Raw genomic sequence first — 18,691 nt, forward strand, 5'->3', positions numbered from 1 at the left:
CATATTTTCGCCGGCCAATAAACTTCTACAATTATATTATTATAATCGCGTTTGCACCGAGACTAGTAACACTAGTAAATTCTACGGACTCATAAATGTACGCGTTTTGCGAATTTCTTTTGTATGGTATTTATTTTCATCTTGTTCTGCAGCTTTTGGTTGCTTCTTGTATTATCGTGTTCATTTATTTTGCTACTCAGTGTGCCTCTTTCTTTACATTCAGACAGAGCGACGTGTTTTCCGCGATTCGCCACATCCTTCATTCGTTATTTATTGTAACATGTTACGTGAATTTCGAATAGGTACAATGGGTAAAAATAATTTCAATATCTTTAAAATTCGTCTTGTGCCATCGCGGTGCGACGTAATACATATTATAGGTAGGTACATGCGAGATCGTTACTAGGTTTCGCAAGCTATGTTGTACACATCTTTTTGGCGATTTTAACTTAGTTTTCTTTTTTTTTTCACTGTTTTCTCTTTAACCCAGCAATTTAGGAACTTATACAACGACTTCTATATATTCGACCAATAAACTAGGTGTATACATTTTAATTTTATTGCACCAAACCAAACACCTAATAAATGACGTCCATTTAATTCTCTCTTCCTATACATAAGACATATTTAATCATATGTATACTCTCTATGTATATCTATATTTATATCTATGATATATATATATATATATATATATATATATATATACATACACACATCATTTTTGTACATTATAGAAAAATTAGAACATTAGAATTCGCACGGTGTTCGGTAAATACGTATGGAATCCGGAGATGTGACAAATTTGTTTGTTTGAATTTTCTTTAGTTCAAAGAACGTCTGACGTCGGCACGTACGATTCCCTAGCCCTTTTTTTGTACTGCGGAATTACTTTATAACAAAGACGGAATTAGCCAGTCCTAAAAACTTCACGCAAAATTGATTCTTGTGCGACGTATTGTACGTACTGTAATTCTGTATATATAATGCGTGTTCGTGTACTTGTCAGCTTTCATTTAGACTCGTAAAAACGAATCGAACTTGTGTGCGGGCGTAACGCCTTCAACACATGTCACTCGACCCTTCGCGGAGCCCTCGAGTGGCTCAAATGTTGGCAATTCCAATTCATTCGATCGGGCGTTTCACCTAAACTGGAATCAACTACTTTACACTCTAATTTGGTGAGAAACTACGAAGATGACGACGACAGCAAAATGTGAACATGTGATAGAGGAAAAATTATCCAAAAGATGAAAAATTATGTTGAAAACAAATTCCGAACCCGGGTATCCGAACATTTCCGCCATTCGGTTGTAACCGCTTTTTGCGATTTCTGTTCCAACTCCCGTCATTCCCTGTTCTCTAGTTTTCCTTCTTTCGGTTCGCTTCGACGTGTCGCACACTGGCCTTTATAACCTGGCAGTTGCGCAACGCAAGATGGCCGCCAGGCAAAGCAGCTCGAAATGGCCGCCGTCGCGGTTGTAGCCGGTTATACACGCAGCCGAGTTAAACAAAAACAAAACGGCGCGAAACACTCCCGCGTTCGCGCATCACAATCCCCGCTTGTTGTGCAATCACTGTTGTGTCGTGTCGCGTGAAAATGTTAGTGAGTGCGTACTTGTGCGTCTACCGTGGGTATTTTTTTCTTCTCTTTATCGACTTCACTTTTGACACCGAGGCAAGGCTGTTCCCGCCTCGTTTTATGTCGGTCATCACGTGTAATAGAGGAAACGGATAGTTTTTTTAGTAGGATTCTATTATTTTATTTTATTTTACTTTTTTCCTTCCGATTCTGCTTTCTTTTCAACTCTACCTGTAATAATGTGTATGGTAGGTGTCGGACAGATATGGTCAACGTGTGCCTTTACAAACGAATATTATTCACCTTTTTATGACTTTGGTTACTCATTTTTACAATCATACGATTATTATCCAACAGGAGGTATATTGTAGTACCGACTGGTTTTTGTACGGATCTCTGTACTAATGTACAATGACTTTATACACATGGCAATGACGAGTTCTCATTTAGACGTCGTTCAAATTTCGATTACGATTGAAACGGAGATTGAAAACACGTTTGTTGCAATGGAGATTTGGAATTAAGGAACTAATACAAACAAAAATTCAAACGATCGAAAGCTAAACACAACATAAATAAAACTGTCAAGCACATAATTTGAACAGCTCTTACGGTACTTTTGAAAAAATCATCAACCTCCGTAAATTTTCTGTAAACTTTTACACGGTCATTATGAACAAAACTGTTGCAAAGACCGCACAGATCGTCTTTCTATTTCATTTGTAAATCATTTTGAAATCCGGTAATGAGTTTTACCGACTGACTGACTATAGTGCTCTCTTCTTCTTGACCATTGACCATGAAAATTAGTGTCAGGCAATCAGGCCATGATTTTTCTGAAGCGTATATATACGAATAGTCGATGAATGAAACCTTGCTCATCAACTTTCGAATCAAAACCAGCCCTGATTACGAGAATAAATTACAATCTGTGTATCGTGATTGAACGGAGTGATAAACTGGTTGGCACGAGACATTACTTCTAGTTTCTATATTCAACCGTCAAAGTACTGCATGAAAAACTGAACTGGGTTGAAAACATCGAAAGAGATTTCGCTATCTTTTTGCCAAGGTGAATATTTCGCCAGTGAAAATGTCGGAAGTGCAACACTCGTGATCGTAATCGTTACACCCTGTAATCGTCGTACAACAACGCCATCGAATCCGTACTATCGTTTAAATGAAAGCGTACCGAGAATGTCACAGATCTTAGAGCGGAGGCTGAATCAGCGCGGTGCTCAGGGCTACCGTTTTTGCGGGCTTAATGAAACCTGACTTGATGCGTTTCTTAGTTGTGGGTAGTGTGTATGTAATATGTATAGGCATAAGGCAGGTAGACTGCAGTGCGTGCGTTTCAGCGTCGGGATGCGGGGTAACCAGCCAGCACCGCGATTATTATTATGGTTATGGTTATGGTTATGGTTATGGTTATTCTGATTACGATTATAATTACGGTCCGGGGATATTCTCGTCTCCTTTTCGGAGGAGGGCAGCTTTGTTGCGTCATCCGAAAAGGAGACGGACGGCTGTCTTCTCTCGTTATAATTGCCTCGTTTCGCTCGCTAAAATCTCCTCGTGTATGCATAACCTCAACGGCGTATACTCGAAGACTCGCGGGGAAATAAAACGAGAAGAAATTGTAAAAAGAAGAAAAAAAAAAGACATACATATACATATATATGTATATATATATATATATATATATATTAAATAACAACAATCGTGCAGCGATTTTCTCTCGAGATTATTCAACCGCGGCACGAAAACATTTTTATATTACAGGAAATACGGAAAACAAATGGAACTAAATTTTTCTGTTTGCGTGTCGTGCACCATGCAGCAAAGTTTCTAGGCAGCGATCAACCGCGACGCCATTTTCTTTCATAATTTAGCATGTAATACTGGTGAATTACTTGTGTCGCGAAGATATCGCACGTGCGTAAAGTAATTTTTTTTTACATATTTTCTTACAATTTTGTTCCACGCTATTTTCTTTCGATTCTATCGTTAAATTTTTCTCCCACCTTATTCGGGCTTTTCGGGCAAGAATAAAACAGAGAAAGAAGGAGAATAATAAACCCACATTTTCTAACGATTATACCGTTTCTGAGTAAGCGTGCTATTTTATGGAATCTCTGCAATGATGATAAATTTTTTGTGCTGTTGATTCACGCTTTGTTTTTTCACTTTATTATTGCAGGCATGCATCGAGATTCCTGTTCGCGTATACGGAGCAAATCGATCTTTTTGAATAACGATTAAGGTATACTTCGATCGTTTACAAAAGTTGGTCATTTGTTCTTTTTCTCTCCTTTCCTCTAATGCTTATCTTTCTTTTTCGCAAAATTGAAATCAGGAATAATTTAAACCGTGTAACTGATTTGGTTTGCATGACGCGAGGAATGAATTATAGCTACTTACGTTACACGTACACGAATATCTATGATATTTTACAAGATTCTCGCAATGTACAAACTATCGAAGCTGCACTTCATGTTTTTTCGTTATTAGAAGACAAATTCATTTTTTACCACTGATATTAAATATCCTTTCTGCGATATAAAACCACGTTGATTCTTCTTAATTTCACTGGTTCGATCGTATTATATTGTTCGTTTTTGTTGTAGGTTTCTTTTTTATTATCATTTTATTTAAATATTTATTTATTATTATTATTATTATTTTTTTTATTCCTTGAACTGGTTCGTGCAATTTTTTTGTTTTTTTTAAGTTTATTCTGGGCACATCGACACAAACGGCACAATAAATAAAAAATATCACCGGTTTTCTTGAATGATTTAGGGTACATATTTGACGACGTTTACAAAATATCGTTCGATTTTAACCCTCGTCGAGATTTCTTTCAAGTTCTTTCTTTACGTTATTACAGGAGTTCTTCACTTCTTTCCTTATTCCCCCCCGGGGGGAACTAAATTTATACGAAGAAAAGAAGAAAACCAAAGGGGAAAAAAAAAAAAAAAGAAAATACAAATACCTTCCACTAAACACTAATTTCACCAAAAATTACACTTATATTTTTTACAATAGCAGTATCAATAATAATAATTATTATTATATACCGGTTATTATGTATTAACTCTTAGTTTTAACGTTTGCCGTGTAGCAGCGATTTCTTCGTTAGTTTCTCATCATTTGTTACATGTTCCTTTCGTATTTTTCTCTTACGTTTTTGATAATATACATAAAAGCATTCGTTACGTCACACGCACATAATATAGCACAGCACCACTTATAGAACGGCCGTATAACGATTCTTCAACCCTGTTCAGTGTCCTCAAAATTCATTTTCTCCATGTACGAAGAGCAGACGAGTTAGTTTCAGGCGTTTCAGATCTGCGGCAGCGCATTATCAATTCGAAGGTAGCTTGCGGCAGGTGGACCTTTTCGTTAAACCGCTGGCCAGACCCTGCAATCAAATAAGCAGAAAAAACATTGATATAAAAAATTATAAAGCATTGAAAAAAATACCAGTAGATTGGGTATCGTTGCATTAATGGGTCGATACATTGATGATATTACAAGATAATGCGGCACTAGTGACTATTGCACTGCATATTTTGATTGTCGATGAATCAAAGATGTTTCTTTACTTTACCAATTACGTAAGATATTTCTCAGTTAAATAATGCTTTAACACATCGAGAGAAATTTTCAGTTCCGGTTACCGCTCAGTCCTTGACTAGTTTCATTTTTTACCACAATCTAAAAATATAGTTTTAGGTAGAAAATGAAAATTATTTTTCTATCTGTTACCAACAAGTCTAGTATCCGTTACTATTCTTTCTCATTACGATCACTGTTACTATATTTTCTTGCAACTGTCGCGAAAATTTAATGCTTCTGCAACGATAAATTGACGTTAAAGCCTTGTTTAACTGAAAAATTACGGTAAACCTCACAAAATGATTATACGTTGCGATTACCAAAAAAGGATCGACAATAGCGCAAAATGGTACGCGTCCCTCGTTTTTCGTAATCCCAACAATATTCAAACGGTTTCTTTAACGATACCTGTCCTACTGAATTTTTCTAGTTACTATGACAGTTGAAATTTTTCTCAGTGTAACACGTGAATTCGATTTTGTTCATTAGAACTAAAAAAAAAAAAAAAACCAAATTTTCTACCAATACCGAGAAAAATAGTTAATTACCGCACAGTAATCGCAACTAGACGTCCCTCTCGGCACATAAATAAAATAGCATTCCGACTCAAGACGCAACGCGAAATGCAACGAAAAGTGAAACTTGGATTTTGCAAAACTCACGTCAGTAGTCCTGGATTCGGGTCCGCCTGGTACCAAGAATACTGCGGCATGTAGCCGGCGTGGTGGGGCGGCGGCGGCGGCGGGGGCGGATGGTGTCCTGGCGTGTGGGGGTGGTGGTGGGTGTGGGGCGGTCCGTGGGGGTGGGGGTGATGCTTCATCTCCCCGGGCCAGACGGGCGCCGGCGGGCTCTCGTTGTGCTGGGGCGACATTTCGCTACCAGGACTGGAACTTCCGGGGGTGTGCCCGCCCCCGCCGCCCCCCATTCCTCCGAGGTACCCCGTCGTCGGACTTCCGGACACGGAACTTCCTCCACCTGAAATATCGACGACCTTTAATGTTCGCTCAATACTCGCCCTTCTTCTTTGCAGGCTCGCGGTGGCTAAGCAGGGCTTGCCGAAATATCGGATTAGCCCTGACGAGAAGTTTGGCTTCGAGTTTCTCACAGAAAATTGTCGTTTTGATTCGAAAAGTCTGTAACTTGAGACCCTTCAAAGGTAATCGGCGAATTTTTCGCTGCGGGTGAACAAAATAGAACAAAAAGACATTTTCCACGAAATCATGAATTTCAACTGAAATAGAACGAATATACAATAATTTACACAAAACCGTGATACGGAAAATCTACGCATAAATTTCGAGATTTAAAAAAATTTATTTGCAAATACAGATGGATATTGGATGAATAAGACCGAGTTTTAGTGATATTGAAGTGTGCGGAGATGTTCAATGTAAAAACGTAGAAATTTGAAAATTATGCGGTAATATCGCGAAATAAATATTGCGAAAGCTACTTCGAAAACACTTCAGCACGTCAGAGTCTACTGAACGAATTTACGAATTGACCGAGAGTTTCTTCGTACATTGTTTTTGCACAGTCTTAATTTACAGCTATTTGCAAAGGGAAATGTTGAGAAACTTTAGACAACAAAATTGTCGCCAAGGAGGCTTTTGACATTTTTCAACCACGGACATGGCCGGGCTTTACGCTTCGTTTTAACGTACGGCTAAATAATCCTACGGACAATATTAGAGACGAAGAGTTATCGATGAAAATTCTTCAACGATCTATGGGATAAATATTTAGATCTGTATGTAAAAAATTGTAGAGGTGAATGAGTTCGAAAGAGAAACGAAGAAAAGAAAAATACCAGAAATATTTAAAAAATAGCAACCATCTTATTATTATTTGTACACCGAACCGTGTCCTCTTGTTGTTAAATAGACCTGAAAGTCGTTTTGAGATTCTTCTACATATTCTCGAGGTGTGTCAACAAGTGGCGATCGATAGGTAGCCGTGATACGCATCGAGTGGCCTCGTCTGCATCCGCAGGTATATAAAGTCCGTGCTTTCTTACCTCCTTGCATCAAACCTCCTGGCTGTCCCGGCTGGGGCGAAGGACCACCCGGGAGCGCAGTTCCTCCGGCGAGGAGGCTTCCATGCTGACCTCCGCCTCCGCCGCCTCCCTGCTGCGCTGCCTTCATCATCTTTTTATATTTACTTCGCCTGTTTTGGAACCAGATCTTCACCTGAAACAGAAAGAGGCGCGTGTTGAAGTTGGAAATATTTTTTTACGCATTTTTCTGCCTGATAGAAACAACTACATCGCACGGTTTTCACCGATCGACTGGGGTGGGGGTAAAAATATAGAAAGTTCAAAAAATTGGAGGGCGACGATATGGAAATAAAGAAAAAAAAATAAAAAAAAACGCGAACGCGCGCGGTCGAACGCATTGTTTATTACCGCGATGAGAAGCGTTCTCTGCTCACGATGAAAATCAACATTTGACAAGTTTCGTACGTTTATAGATCCTTAGAGCTTTCGATCAAGCTCTGTATCAACGCGATCCGTGCACGGAGAGCCGAAATACACGACTTGCAAGATTTCCAACATTGCCGAAATCGTCAGTTTGACGAAGAATTTTCGTTCTTCTCAAGACTAGATATATATGACATACGCTTGCACTGTATATATGTCATGTTAGGCTAAAAATAGTTCCGAGCACGGCTCCGAGAAGTTTACGTAGATGGCACAAGAAATCGTGACACGATCGCTCGCGGCTCGGTCAATAATAACGTATTAAATTTCCTAAACAATCCGTCGGCTGGGTGACACACGATGCGAATGAATGGACGGAAAGAATATCGGAGCCAGTGTTGCAAAAATCGCAAATTTAAGAAATAAACCGATGAACATCACTTGCATCGATTTTTCGATCTATAATAATGTTGCGACGTCAAAATTGGACCTAGTATGGCTTCGCTTTCTTGAACGATACTGCCTTCCCTCTTAGGTTTATAAGAGCATAGTTGTTAAAATAGTCGTGATAATGAATAAGGAAGCATTAGAATCGTGCTCCAATTGTAAAACGAACGTGTGAAAATTACTAATTTAATTTTGTTTTCTGCATTTTCATTAATGCGTGAGTTATGTTTTTTGTTTTTTATTCATACTTAATTATCATTTTTAATTTGATAAGTTCAGGGTCAGTCTGGTCCCAGTGTGACAGCAGTGTGATTCCAGAGAGATGTGGAAGCCAAGGGTCAAGTTTCAATCATTCTTTTATTGTGAATTCAAAGTAAAAGTATGAAAAAGCAAGAGAACAGAAAGATCAGAACATTGAATACAGAACTGTAGAACCGTCAGAATTCCTTTCGATGATATAGAATCGTATAGAGATTCTCAATGATACCGTTCTACGTTTTGACCTTTCTATATTTTGTCATTCTGTATTTCGGCTTTCTATAAATTTACGATTTTTTATACTTGGACTTTCTACATTTTTAAATTCATCAATAAGATTTTCGCGTCTATGAAATTTCGATATTCCGGTCCTTCTATCAATCGATCAATATAATTTTTTACCCCCTACCCATCGGCTGCGGTAATCCTCTTGCCGAGAGATCACGAATCTAATAGTTGAAAATCAAATCGTAAATCAAAGGAACTTCGATTGACTGAAATATTCTTTGAAATAACAAGGAACAATTAAAAATATCTAACGTTATTAAAAACCATCGCAATTCATTTCACATCACATGATAGCGGTGAAAAAAGCGCCCGACGAGCGTTGGAAATTATGATCACGATGATAAACATCAAATGGATTCAATCCATCAACGTTCTATCAACTTCTATCTTATCGTGTACTTTCGTTGATTAACAGTCATCGAGTGATTTCCATTCATTTCCGAACATTTCACGGCGTTCGGTTTCTATCCAATCTGGAAACAACTGAAATTCGCCCAAAACGTATGGAAACCATAGAAAATGATAAGGTATAAATCGATACAAATCACTCGAAACCAATGTCAACGTGGTGGAATCATTCGTTTGATTTCCAAGCGAATGGCCCCTCGGACAGACTCGAACTATAATATGTGGAGTTCTGGAGATTTCGCGGTAAGCCATTACAGTATGCGAAATATCCGCTCGGCGAGAGGCTCGAGTCGTCCGACACATGCGAAACCTTAAGGGGCATTTTTCAGATGACGATCTCAGACTCTTTGGAACTTCAGGTCTGGGAATTCCGGGGAGTTTCTCGACAGTTCACAGGCTCGTCTCTCCACCAGGGTGTTCGGCATTTCGATATTCCGACGTACCGTAAAAGTTTTTCGATTACTTCCGTCTGAAATATTACATATAACAATCCAAAATCCTGCTACATATTATACAACACGATTTTGGCATTCGCTGCTGATATCAAAACACCATAAAACCGAATACAATAACTGTTTTTCAATCGCAAAATATGTAACGGAGCTTCTTCTGCGTTCCATTGCCACAAAAAGAAATTATAGACGCGTTTATAGAGTGTCGGTAGGTAATCGGGAAAAGTACGTTACTTGTAACCCGAGCAAAGAAATCTCGTGGATCTTTCCAATTTTTTATACAAACCTCAAACATTAAAAAAAAAAAAAAAAAAAAAAAAAGAAAAGCTCCACGGCGGTCTTCGGTTCATCGGAAACGGTGAACAAAGATTGTTCATTTTGACAACAAATCGCAAACGCAGCATCGACTTGCGATATCGAGCATTATAATTCGTACGACACCGCCGTTATATGTCCCCGCGATTTCTCCCTCACCTCGGAATTTCTTTTCCCCGTTTCGTTCGTGTTTCCCTCGCATGCGAACCTCCGCTGACAGCCTGGGGCGTATAGTCGCGGCGTTCGCGGTTTTCTCCTTCGAGGTATCCGCGCGTTCTTCTGGTGCACAGAAGGCAGCGAAGAATACATGTTCGCCACGCACGAAGGTAGCCACGTTTTTTTGCTTCTTTTCCTTTTCATTCGACTCTATGTTTTATTTTATTTTATTTTCTCTCAAATCCACACTCTTCCCCAGAGAACGGACGAAATAGAATGATTTCTCGTCAAAATCACGCTTCGTCCTCTCGAGACCACGTTTCAATTTCGATCGGTCAAATTATCGTTGTAAAATTTTCCGCACCTGCGGAGCGTCGAAAATTTCATACCAGCGCTGAATCGAGGCCCTGATTATTAAATTCTTTCATCTTTTCCCTGCTTTTTGTAACCCAAGTCCAACGATCATGAACTGTTTGAGGATTACTGGTTCTAAGTTTGCTTCTTGCCAAGAGAGAGAGAGAGAGAGAGAGAGAAGAGCAGAGCAGACGAGACCCGTGGGCATCGTTTTTAGACGGGTCGTCGTGGTGCTTTAATATTCTCCTGAGAGCGCCTCAATTTTCCACGGACATTTGCATACACGTTGAAAAATATACCTCGCCGCTTTTTTTTATTCTTCGTAATATATTTATTTTTATGTTTTTCTACAATCTTTTTTTTTTCCACTCTTTTTGTTTCACAATTTTTGTTTTGTTTTGCCTCCTAAGCTGTCTCGGGGCTGCCGTTTGAATGGTCTCATGAAAACAATCGTCTGTCTCTGCAGGTTCTTTAAATGTACTTGTTAAAACTTACAGGCCTAACTTTGCGTAGACGTGTTTTTGCATAAAATTGCATCAACTTCTAACAGAATGAACGGTCATTCGTTCAGAGATTATCCAGACTTGTTCCTATGTAGGTACAGAAGATGCAGACACCACATGGACATCTGTATATTTGAATAAGCCCTTCGAATTATTAGATGTGTAATTAAATGCGTAATGTCTATTACACGTGATACGGTTATTTTCAAAAATTTTACCACTCACATATTGACACTAAAGAATACCATTTTCATAAACAAAATATACGAACGCATCTTGTCAATTCTTTCGATACGAACGAAGCTCATTTCCATGCTTTTATAATGCACGAAAAAAGCGATGTCAGTTATTCATTCACTCGCGTGAAGATCACTTGCAATTAACCGCCGTAGGAACAAGATCAGGAATCATGAAATGCAGCGGGTCGCAAATTTCTTATCATTTAAAAAAAAAAAAATGTTCACACTGACATTCTGTAAATGTCTTTAGTTACAGATACTTGTACAGGATCGTTTCGAAATCGGCATCACGTTCAGCCCCATTTCTCCCTTCTTCGCTTCGGTTAACGTTTTACGTTTACTTTCACCTCGTTTCATTTCGTTTCATTCTTTTTTCTCCTTTTCTTTTTCCTCGTTCGCAGAGGGAGCAATTTTACGGTGACCTTAATTAGCCAACGTTGGCCGGATCAAAACAGGAGCAAACGATCGTCGGGTCAAAACGAGTTCATTAAAAGCACCCGCGGAAGGACGAGAGGAATACGCGTGCGCTTCCACCGCATGCGGCGAGACATCCGCGGCCTCGCTGTTGAAAAACCGATCGCTGTTAAGCGAGGTTCTCCCCCCCCCCCCCCCCCCCCGCGCACCGTTTCATCCACCCTCCCCCGCCATCGCCGCATTGTCTCACGTTAATCCTTCGGCGTATTCGTTTGTTTATCGCCGAAACTTGCTCGACATTTCTTGCGTTTTCGCCGTTCGTTTCACCACGCTCGAAGGTGTGTATACGTATACATACCTACATTGCACCTGTGAACGTCCTTCTAGATGTATAGAGTACACGTATATACATATAAATCTTGCGAGTTTCAACCATGGAAATAAATCCCTTTCTAATTGCGCGAGACAAAAAGGAGCCACCGTATTGCTTGCGCTGCTTATACCACTGCATCGCATTGCACCGCATCGGTTCTCCAAGGTAAAAGCGAACCGACCGTATAAATACATCTACACACGTCTAACGTTCATCCATGTTCGTATACCTACCTCCGTACATATTCGCGTCACGGCCGACAAAGAATACTTACCCGGATTAAACGCAATTTTATACCAGTGTATGTTGGTGTATACCTATGTATGTTACAGGACGCATCGTGTATTCGGGCGTTCAACGAAATGTCAGCGCGTTCGACGGTTTTGCGAAATTTTCATTTCTGGACGAGCGTTGATTGCTTCAGTATCCAACTATGTAGTTCGTGTTACATATACTATAGAACCTAACCTTGATATGTCGCATTTTTTTTTTTTTTTTTAATCTGAAAGCTTGTCTGGCAGAACAAGAAGAATTATTTTCTTTACATTCTTCTTTTTGTTCACCGTGCGGAGGAGTCGAAATTTCGAAGAAGGAATTCAAAATTTGTCGAGTTTTCAACCGTTCGTGGCACCCATTGTCGGACGGTGTAATAAGTGGTTACAGACTACTTTTGTTCAAATGATTTCTTACCGCTTTCTCTCCCCTTTCTTGTTAGTCGCTTGCGTTAATTATTCCCAAGTACAGAGTTCATAGCTACAGGTATTGAAGTTAAAAAAGGAAAATAATAGGGTAAAGTTATCAGCTTTAACAGGAGCGTTGCACATCGGGTTATCACCACGGGCTGCGCGCAGTTACAAAAGTACTTATTAAAACTTTATCAAAGTTACAATTGTAATTACGACAATTAGAATTAATTATGATAACAAGATATACGCAGCTATACTCGCGATTACATGTGACAAAATAGGTCGACTACTAATCGGCCTCAAATTAGAGAGCTAGCATATAAAATTTACGTCTATAAGGGACATGAGGAAACTTCAACAATAACGAGCCAGGTATCGTAGTATCATCGAATACCGTTCGAATTATAGTACCCTCTATAAAATTTGATTAAAAATGAATGATTTATAACTATATATTAGAATTGCCTCTGCAAAGGATGAGAGATCTAAATTTGAAACGAGCGAATCGTTACCCTCCCCCCTCTCGAGTTTCTGGTATAAAACCGCTAATCACTGGCGATTCTTGAGTTATTCAATGCACGAGTTTACACCCCGCGGCGAAAGGAACGCTTATATGTGCGTGGCCAATAGCGGTGACAAAGAGCGGGTAATTCGAATCCCCTCGGTGCCAGACGGGGATGAAAAGTTCCCATTTGCGTCTTCTTTTCGCGAAGGTACAATAAACAATAACGAGGGCAGAGACGCGATATCGGCGACGCCAGTTATCGTCCGCGATCCGCGCGTGCTGCGAACCCCGGGATACGAGAATCGGGCGTGGCGTCTGCCGCCCCGCTGGGAGTGTTGACGTATCTACGGGGCTGAAAGTATCGCGTAAACACGAGATGCCCACGGCACCAGGGCCAGTCAAGGGAGCCAAACGAATCGAATTAGCTTGCTCGTAAAGCGCTCCTCGGGGGGCGACGCGATACCGATTCATTCGACCGAAAATGGCACCAAAGATCCGCCTCGAAACGACACCAACCCTCCACCCCGAAGGGTGAGAGGCACTTGTTGCCGTCAGGGTGGCGCCACGACTCGAGCGCAAGAATCGACGGGAGCCGGTGAAGACGATTGCCCGCATCGATCGAGTCCGATCCGTCGCGTTGCCAACAACGATTTCCAACCTCTGTACGTCTCCGTCACTTGTTGTCGAGGAATAACGGCGACGCGGAAATCGGAACTCGGGTGTCGGTTCCGGGGCTCGTCGATCCCTCCGACAATGCAACGAGTACCGCTCCTCTCTTCCACGTTCCCGACTCGCCGCCTCTACGGTGCAGAGTGCATCGCCGATCCCCGGCGTCGCGTTGGTTCAGCGGTGAGCGGGAACGTTGACGGCAGTTTGAACTTCCTGCCGAGCATCGGTGATGCGCAGTGCCACCTCGACGGACTAAATTCCCCAAAGCATGCCTCCCTTTGTTATTTATCGTTACGTTTTCACAGCCGCGTCCGCCTGCCGGCTTAACCGAGAGCCTGCGGGAACACAGAGAGTGTTTATGGTAAAAGCTGACATTTATACACTCTTCGTATATTACACATATATACGTATGTATATATAATGTATGTATAGTTGAGCGAAGCGCGCTTACGTACGATCACCGTCCATGAAATATTTTACGCCACGTTACGCTATCGGGCCAACGCCATCTGTCCAGGAGCGCGAACCGGAGAGCGAGAGAGAGCGAGAGAGAGAGAGAGAGAGAGAGAGAGAGAGAGAGAGAGAGAGAGCAACCTCGGAGACAATAGATCACACCGCTAGCCAAGCGCCAGTATGGGTATTCACCGGAGAAGAGAGAAGTAAAAGAGTGTGAAGTGGAAAAAAAAATGGGAGAAAAAAACCAACGGATAGATAAAAAAAAGGAAAAAAATATTAAGTAATAAAAAATGGGAAAAACCCAGGTACACACGAACGCACAAATACCCGCGAGATACGCGCAACCGTGAACGGGGAATGCATGCGCCTCGTGACGTAATGACGTGCCATGAATATGGAAAAAAGTAACAAATGTCGCCCCAACAAAGGACCAAAGAATAACACCGAACGACACCTCGAACGACACCATTGTCCGATACGTGTCCTCAATACGAAACGCCTTCGATCTCTCGGTCAGATTCGACTCGTCCTCCTTTTCCTCCTCATCCTCCTCCTCCTTCTCTTCCTCTTCCTCTTCCTCTTCCTCTTCCCTCGGGGCTCTCAGGTTCCTCCGGACTGCTGTGGACCCGCGCCGAATGTCCCGTACAAGTCGTCATTAGCGGGACGCGGTCGGAAGCGAGCCAGAGGACGCGGATCTACACCTCGATGAACACGGCACGAGAAGTTCCCCTCCGTCCTTCTCGGGTAAGGCCTCCGCCTGTCCAACGACGGTGGAGGAGGACGACGACGTCTTGCCGGCGTCCCCGAGCGCGTCCAGCCCGAGTGTCCGGCAACCGTGAGGAAATCACGCACCGTAACGAAAATATCTTTCCACCGTATAAGCTTTGGCGGCGGGCGGGCGGGGTGCTCCTCGATCCCCGGGTCCCCGTCGACCTGGGAACCTCACCGAAGAACGATGCATGCACGTGTCGCTTCCTCCGCTCTGCAGGACGGACCTCTTCAAAGGCATTATAATTACGCCGTAAACATTGTACGTAACAACCTACGACCGCTTCGACCGACGGTGCCGCTCCCAGAATAATACTCGACCTCCCTTCGAACCCGCTCGAAACGACGCCTCGTCCTTCGCTCCGCATCGTCAATTCTTTTTCCCCTTCGCCGCGATACCCTGCAGAATCGACGACGACGAAACCTTGGAAATCACCACTGATCGTTCAATTCCATCCACCCCCTCTGACCCTCACTGTTATACCGTCCGCGGAATTTATACCCGAATACTTTGCAAATAGTTTTCCGCATTAGGGTAGCCATTATCTTGAAATCTTGAGTCAGGGAACAGAGGCACTGCTCGGTCGATATAACAATGTGGAACATACCTTGGCAGCAAACAACCACTGCGACAACCACAGTAGAGTGTTCACCACAGCCAGTCCAATCGGAATTGGCACATTGAGTTGAGTCATTACTGGACCGGTCCAGTACTGACTGGATGGTGCCGGTTAATTCATGCATAGAAAAGAATGAATATAGGTACCCGTTTTGTCAGATCCTAAACTTGGTCTCCATCAAATCTTTACAAAAAGGACGAAATCTCAACAAATTGATTACCGCTACGCTCACTTTGTAATCAGTTTATTTGAGGTCAGGCGGAGTTTTTCATGCCTGACGAGAACGGCGTCGCACGCTTTTGGATCCCGGTTTGTACGCTCATAATCACGTGTGTATATACCTGCAAAACTGCATCCACTCGACGGTCGAAGGTTATTCCGCGAGCTGTCAGATGACCTTCGTTGTTACCAACTAGCGTAACAAGACTTGCGAAATACTCTCACCTCACCTCACGGAAGATGCGATCCCAGGTAATAAGCCCCGGCCTATCGTCACCGTTGCATTCGACTCGCCAGCAAATTCACCTACGCTGGACTATCGAACGAATTCCAGTGATCGGCTTATCGGTGCACAGGACCCGCGTTCCGCTCTACCCGGAAGACGAGGGTACGTGGGTATGCATGTAGAGCTTGGAACGACCGCGAGAGAACGAGGCTGCACTGTAGGAAGACGGTTGGTTAGAAGGGGGACAAGATTTCCGAGACGATAAATCGGCGAGGAGAGAACCGCGTGGCGGAACAATCTTACCTGACGGTCTCTTCTCTTTCGGACGCTCCTGTATTTCCCACCTAACTATTTTTTACACGGTGTACATAAAATATCCATGTAAATCATCACATTGTGCACCTTGGTTTTGCCTTACTACTTCTCACTGCGATGCCTGGCAGCGGTACGTCGTCTTGTAACTGTGAAAATGAAACGAGGAACTCGGTTCTCCGACAGTTAACTCACCATCCATTGGGCACATTTTTTTGGAGGACAGAAAAGCGTTCCAGTAGGTAAAAACATGCAATTCTCTTCACGACCGACGTTCGTGCAGTAGGTATCTAACTAAGTAAACGCTGTGTTGTTGCTCGTCGTTAATTCGTCGGCAAATCCCACAGGACGCGACGCGTGATTCATTCGAGACCATGGTCAAGATCACGGCGTTGACGATTCTCCACACAACATATCGATGTATATACATGGTCTTGAACGAAATACGTGCTCGGGAAATTCCGCCCTACCCAGATACCTGTGCTATCATCTGGTAGGTGTAACGTCATATTGGGTCTGATCGTACCGACGCAAGTCATTCTTGCAATTCAATGCATGTTCACGGACGTAGTTAAACGGCGAGATTGTACCTGGGTACAGGTTACACGGACACGCGTGTTACCGCGAGGCCCACGGATGCCGGACGTGTGTTGGAACACATAGTTAGATAGACGTAGAGGTAGGCAGTGGTGTGTGGCTACGTGTACACGCGGCAGTCATGCGATTCGTATCTCTGCCACCTCACAGCCTCGCGTCAGTCCATTGTTTCACGTGTGGGGCGGCAAGGTAGCCTTACGTAAGGCGATTCCGATACTATCTTGGCACACTAGGCTCTGCGATCCACGCTCGCCTTGCGCCTACGCTACAGTATGGCTCTGAGTTACGGCCACGAGAGTGTGGGAGTGCGTTGCCGTGGCCAACCACTCGATAGATCTACAAGCTTCTGCGTGCGTGTATCCCTCCCCTTCTGCTCCCTCATCGGCCGACGCAAATGTGATCGAGGTATTCGCATGTAACCACTTCTCGTTGTTTTAACCATGTAGCAGGAATGGCTCGTACGGAAGCGTTTCCATCTCCGCCCGTGCATGGTAGATCCCTAGCCTATGCGCCCTTTCAGGAATTAACGATGAATTTCAACATGCGTATGGCCGAAGGAGAGACAGAAAAGGGAAAATGAAAATAATTTTAATAGAAACGTAACGCTGAGTCAGAGATAGTATCCGGTATGGTAAGCGGTGATGGATGGATGGTGCAGAACTCGGATGGTCATTATTCGATTGTAAATAATTCCTCTACCGTTATAAATTCAAAGGGAAATTAATAATTCGATTCGTGGAAATATACGGTCTATCTAATCGTTGCTTGACATCGGTATAGGGGGAACTGACTGAGTGCGGAGACTAATTTTAGACGCGGTCTGATACGGCGATCAACGAACAAGGGAAACTTGGAAGTAGGTATAACCTATGGTGGGAGTCGGGTGCAATACCGTGATCGGAAATATAACCATTGGCCAACTTCTCGCTGGAAGTATTGCTTAGAGAACGGACGGAGGATGCGCGAAGAATCTTCCTCCGATCGTATGACTGATAAGGCCAACCTTGACATCCATGCATATTGCACCATCGGTTATAGAAGCTGAGAGGCGGATGAGCGCGGGAGGGAGTTTGTGTCAGTCAGTAAGTCAGTCAGTCAGTAAGTCGGCCAGAAGATACCGAGTCGCCGTTTGTCACTTTGTACGTTTGTTTGCAAAGTGTCACCGATGAAAATAAGCTTTCGTTTCCCGAGAGCGAAACTAATGAGCCCACGCGTCAGGACGAACGTGACCGCCATGACGAAGCGAGGGACTCGAGAATTGACAGGCGAGACGCGACCGTGCACGCTCTGTGTATATCTCGCTTATCAGCACCGGTTCCGTTCCATTCAGCATCCGTACGAACGAAAGTCGAACCGTAAACGGATGCGTAAAATTAGCGCAAGGATGTTTTTTGTTTTTTTTTTTTTTTTTTTTTAAAGTTCGCGACGGACACTGCGAAATCGTCGGACAATCACCGACGGGCGACGGAGGGAATCGCCTCCGGCGTCGGTCAATTTGTAACGACTTCCCGTGAAAATGATTGCGGGAGCTGACGGAAGAGGGGTAGGAAGCTCGTACATGCGGCGATGCCCACGAAAGCGGGAAAACGAGAGATATAAATTAAGTTCATTTAGTGGATACACGAGTCGCAGGTCGGTTTACATTCATGCGGTGGGTATTAACATACGCTGCCGAGATACACGGTGGGTGGGTGCACACCTAACCACTGCCGGCAGGCACACATATGCGCGGACGTGCGCGAGTGGAACCGTTAAAACGCCGAACAACGAGGACCTGGGAAACAGTTACTAGAACAATTTA

The 18,691-nt window shown here is 42.9% G+C and overlaps 1 protein-coding gene across 2 annotated transcripts in view; it reads right to left on the reverse strand.

Annotated features, from left to right (window-relative positions):
* Nucleotides 1-335: 335 nt before the first annotated feature.
* The window catches only part of LOC124179573 (homeotic protein distal-less), a 56,992-nt gene continuing 38,636 nt past the window's right edge, over nucleotides 336-18,691 (reverse strand). For both annotated transcript variants that reach the window (XM_046564110.1, XM_046564109.1), the window contains exons 3-5: nucleotides 7,224-7,395; nucleotides 5,869-6,181; nucleotides 336-5,009 (exon numbers count right to left, since the gene is read on the reverse strand). In XM_046564110.1, coding sequence (XP_046420066.1) covers nucleotides 4,991-5,009; nucleotides 5,869-6,181; nucleotides 7,224-7,395 — 504 coding nt within the window. In that variant the 3' untranslated portion in view covers nucleotides 336-4,990. The remainder of the gene's footprint in view (nucleotides 5,010-5,868; nucleotides 6,182-7,223; nucleotides 7,396-18,691) is intronic.

The sequence above is a fragment of the Neodiprion fabricii genome, chromosome 4 (genome assembly GCF_021155785.1).
Source record: "Neodiprion fabricii isolate iyNeoFabr1 chromosome 4, iyNeoFabr1.1, whole genome shotgun sequence".
Classification (NCBI taxonomy): Eukaryota; Metazoa; Arthropoda; class Insecta; order Hymenoptera; family Diprionidae; genus Neodiprion; species Neodiprion fabricii.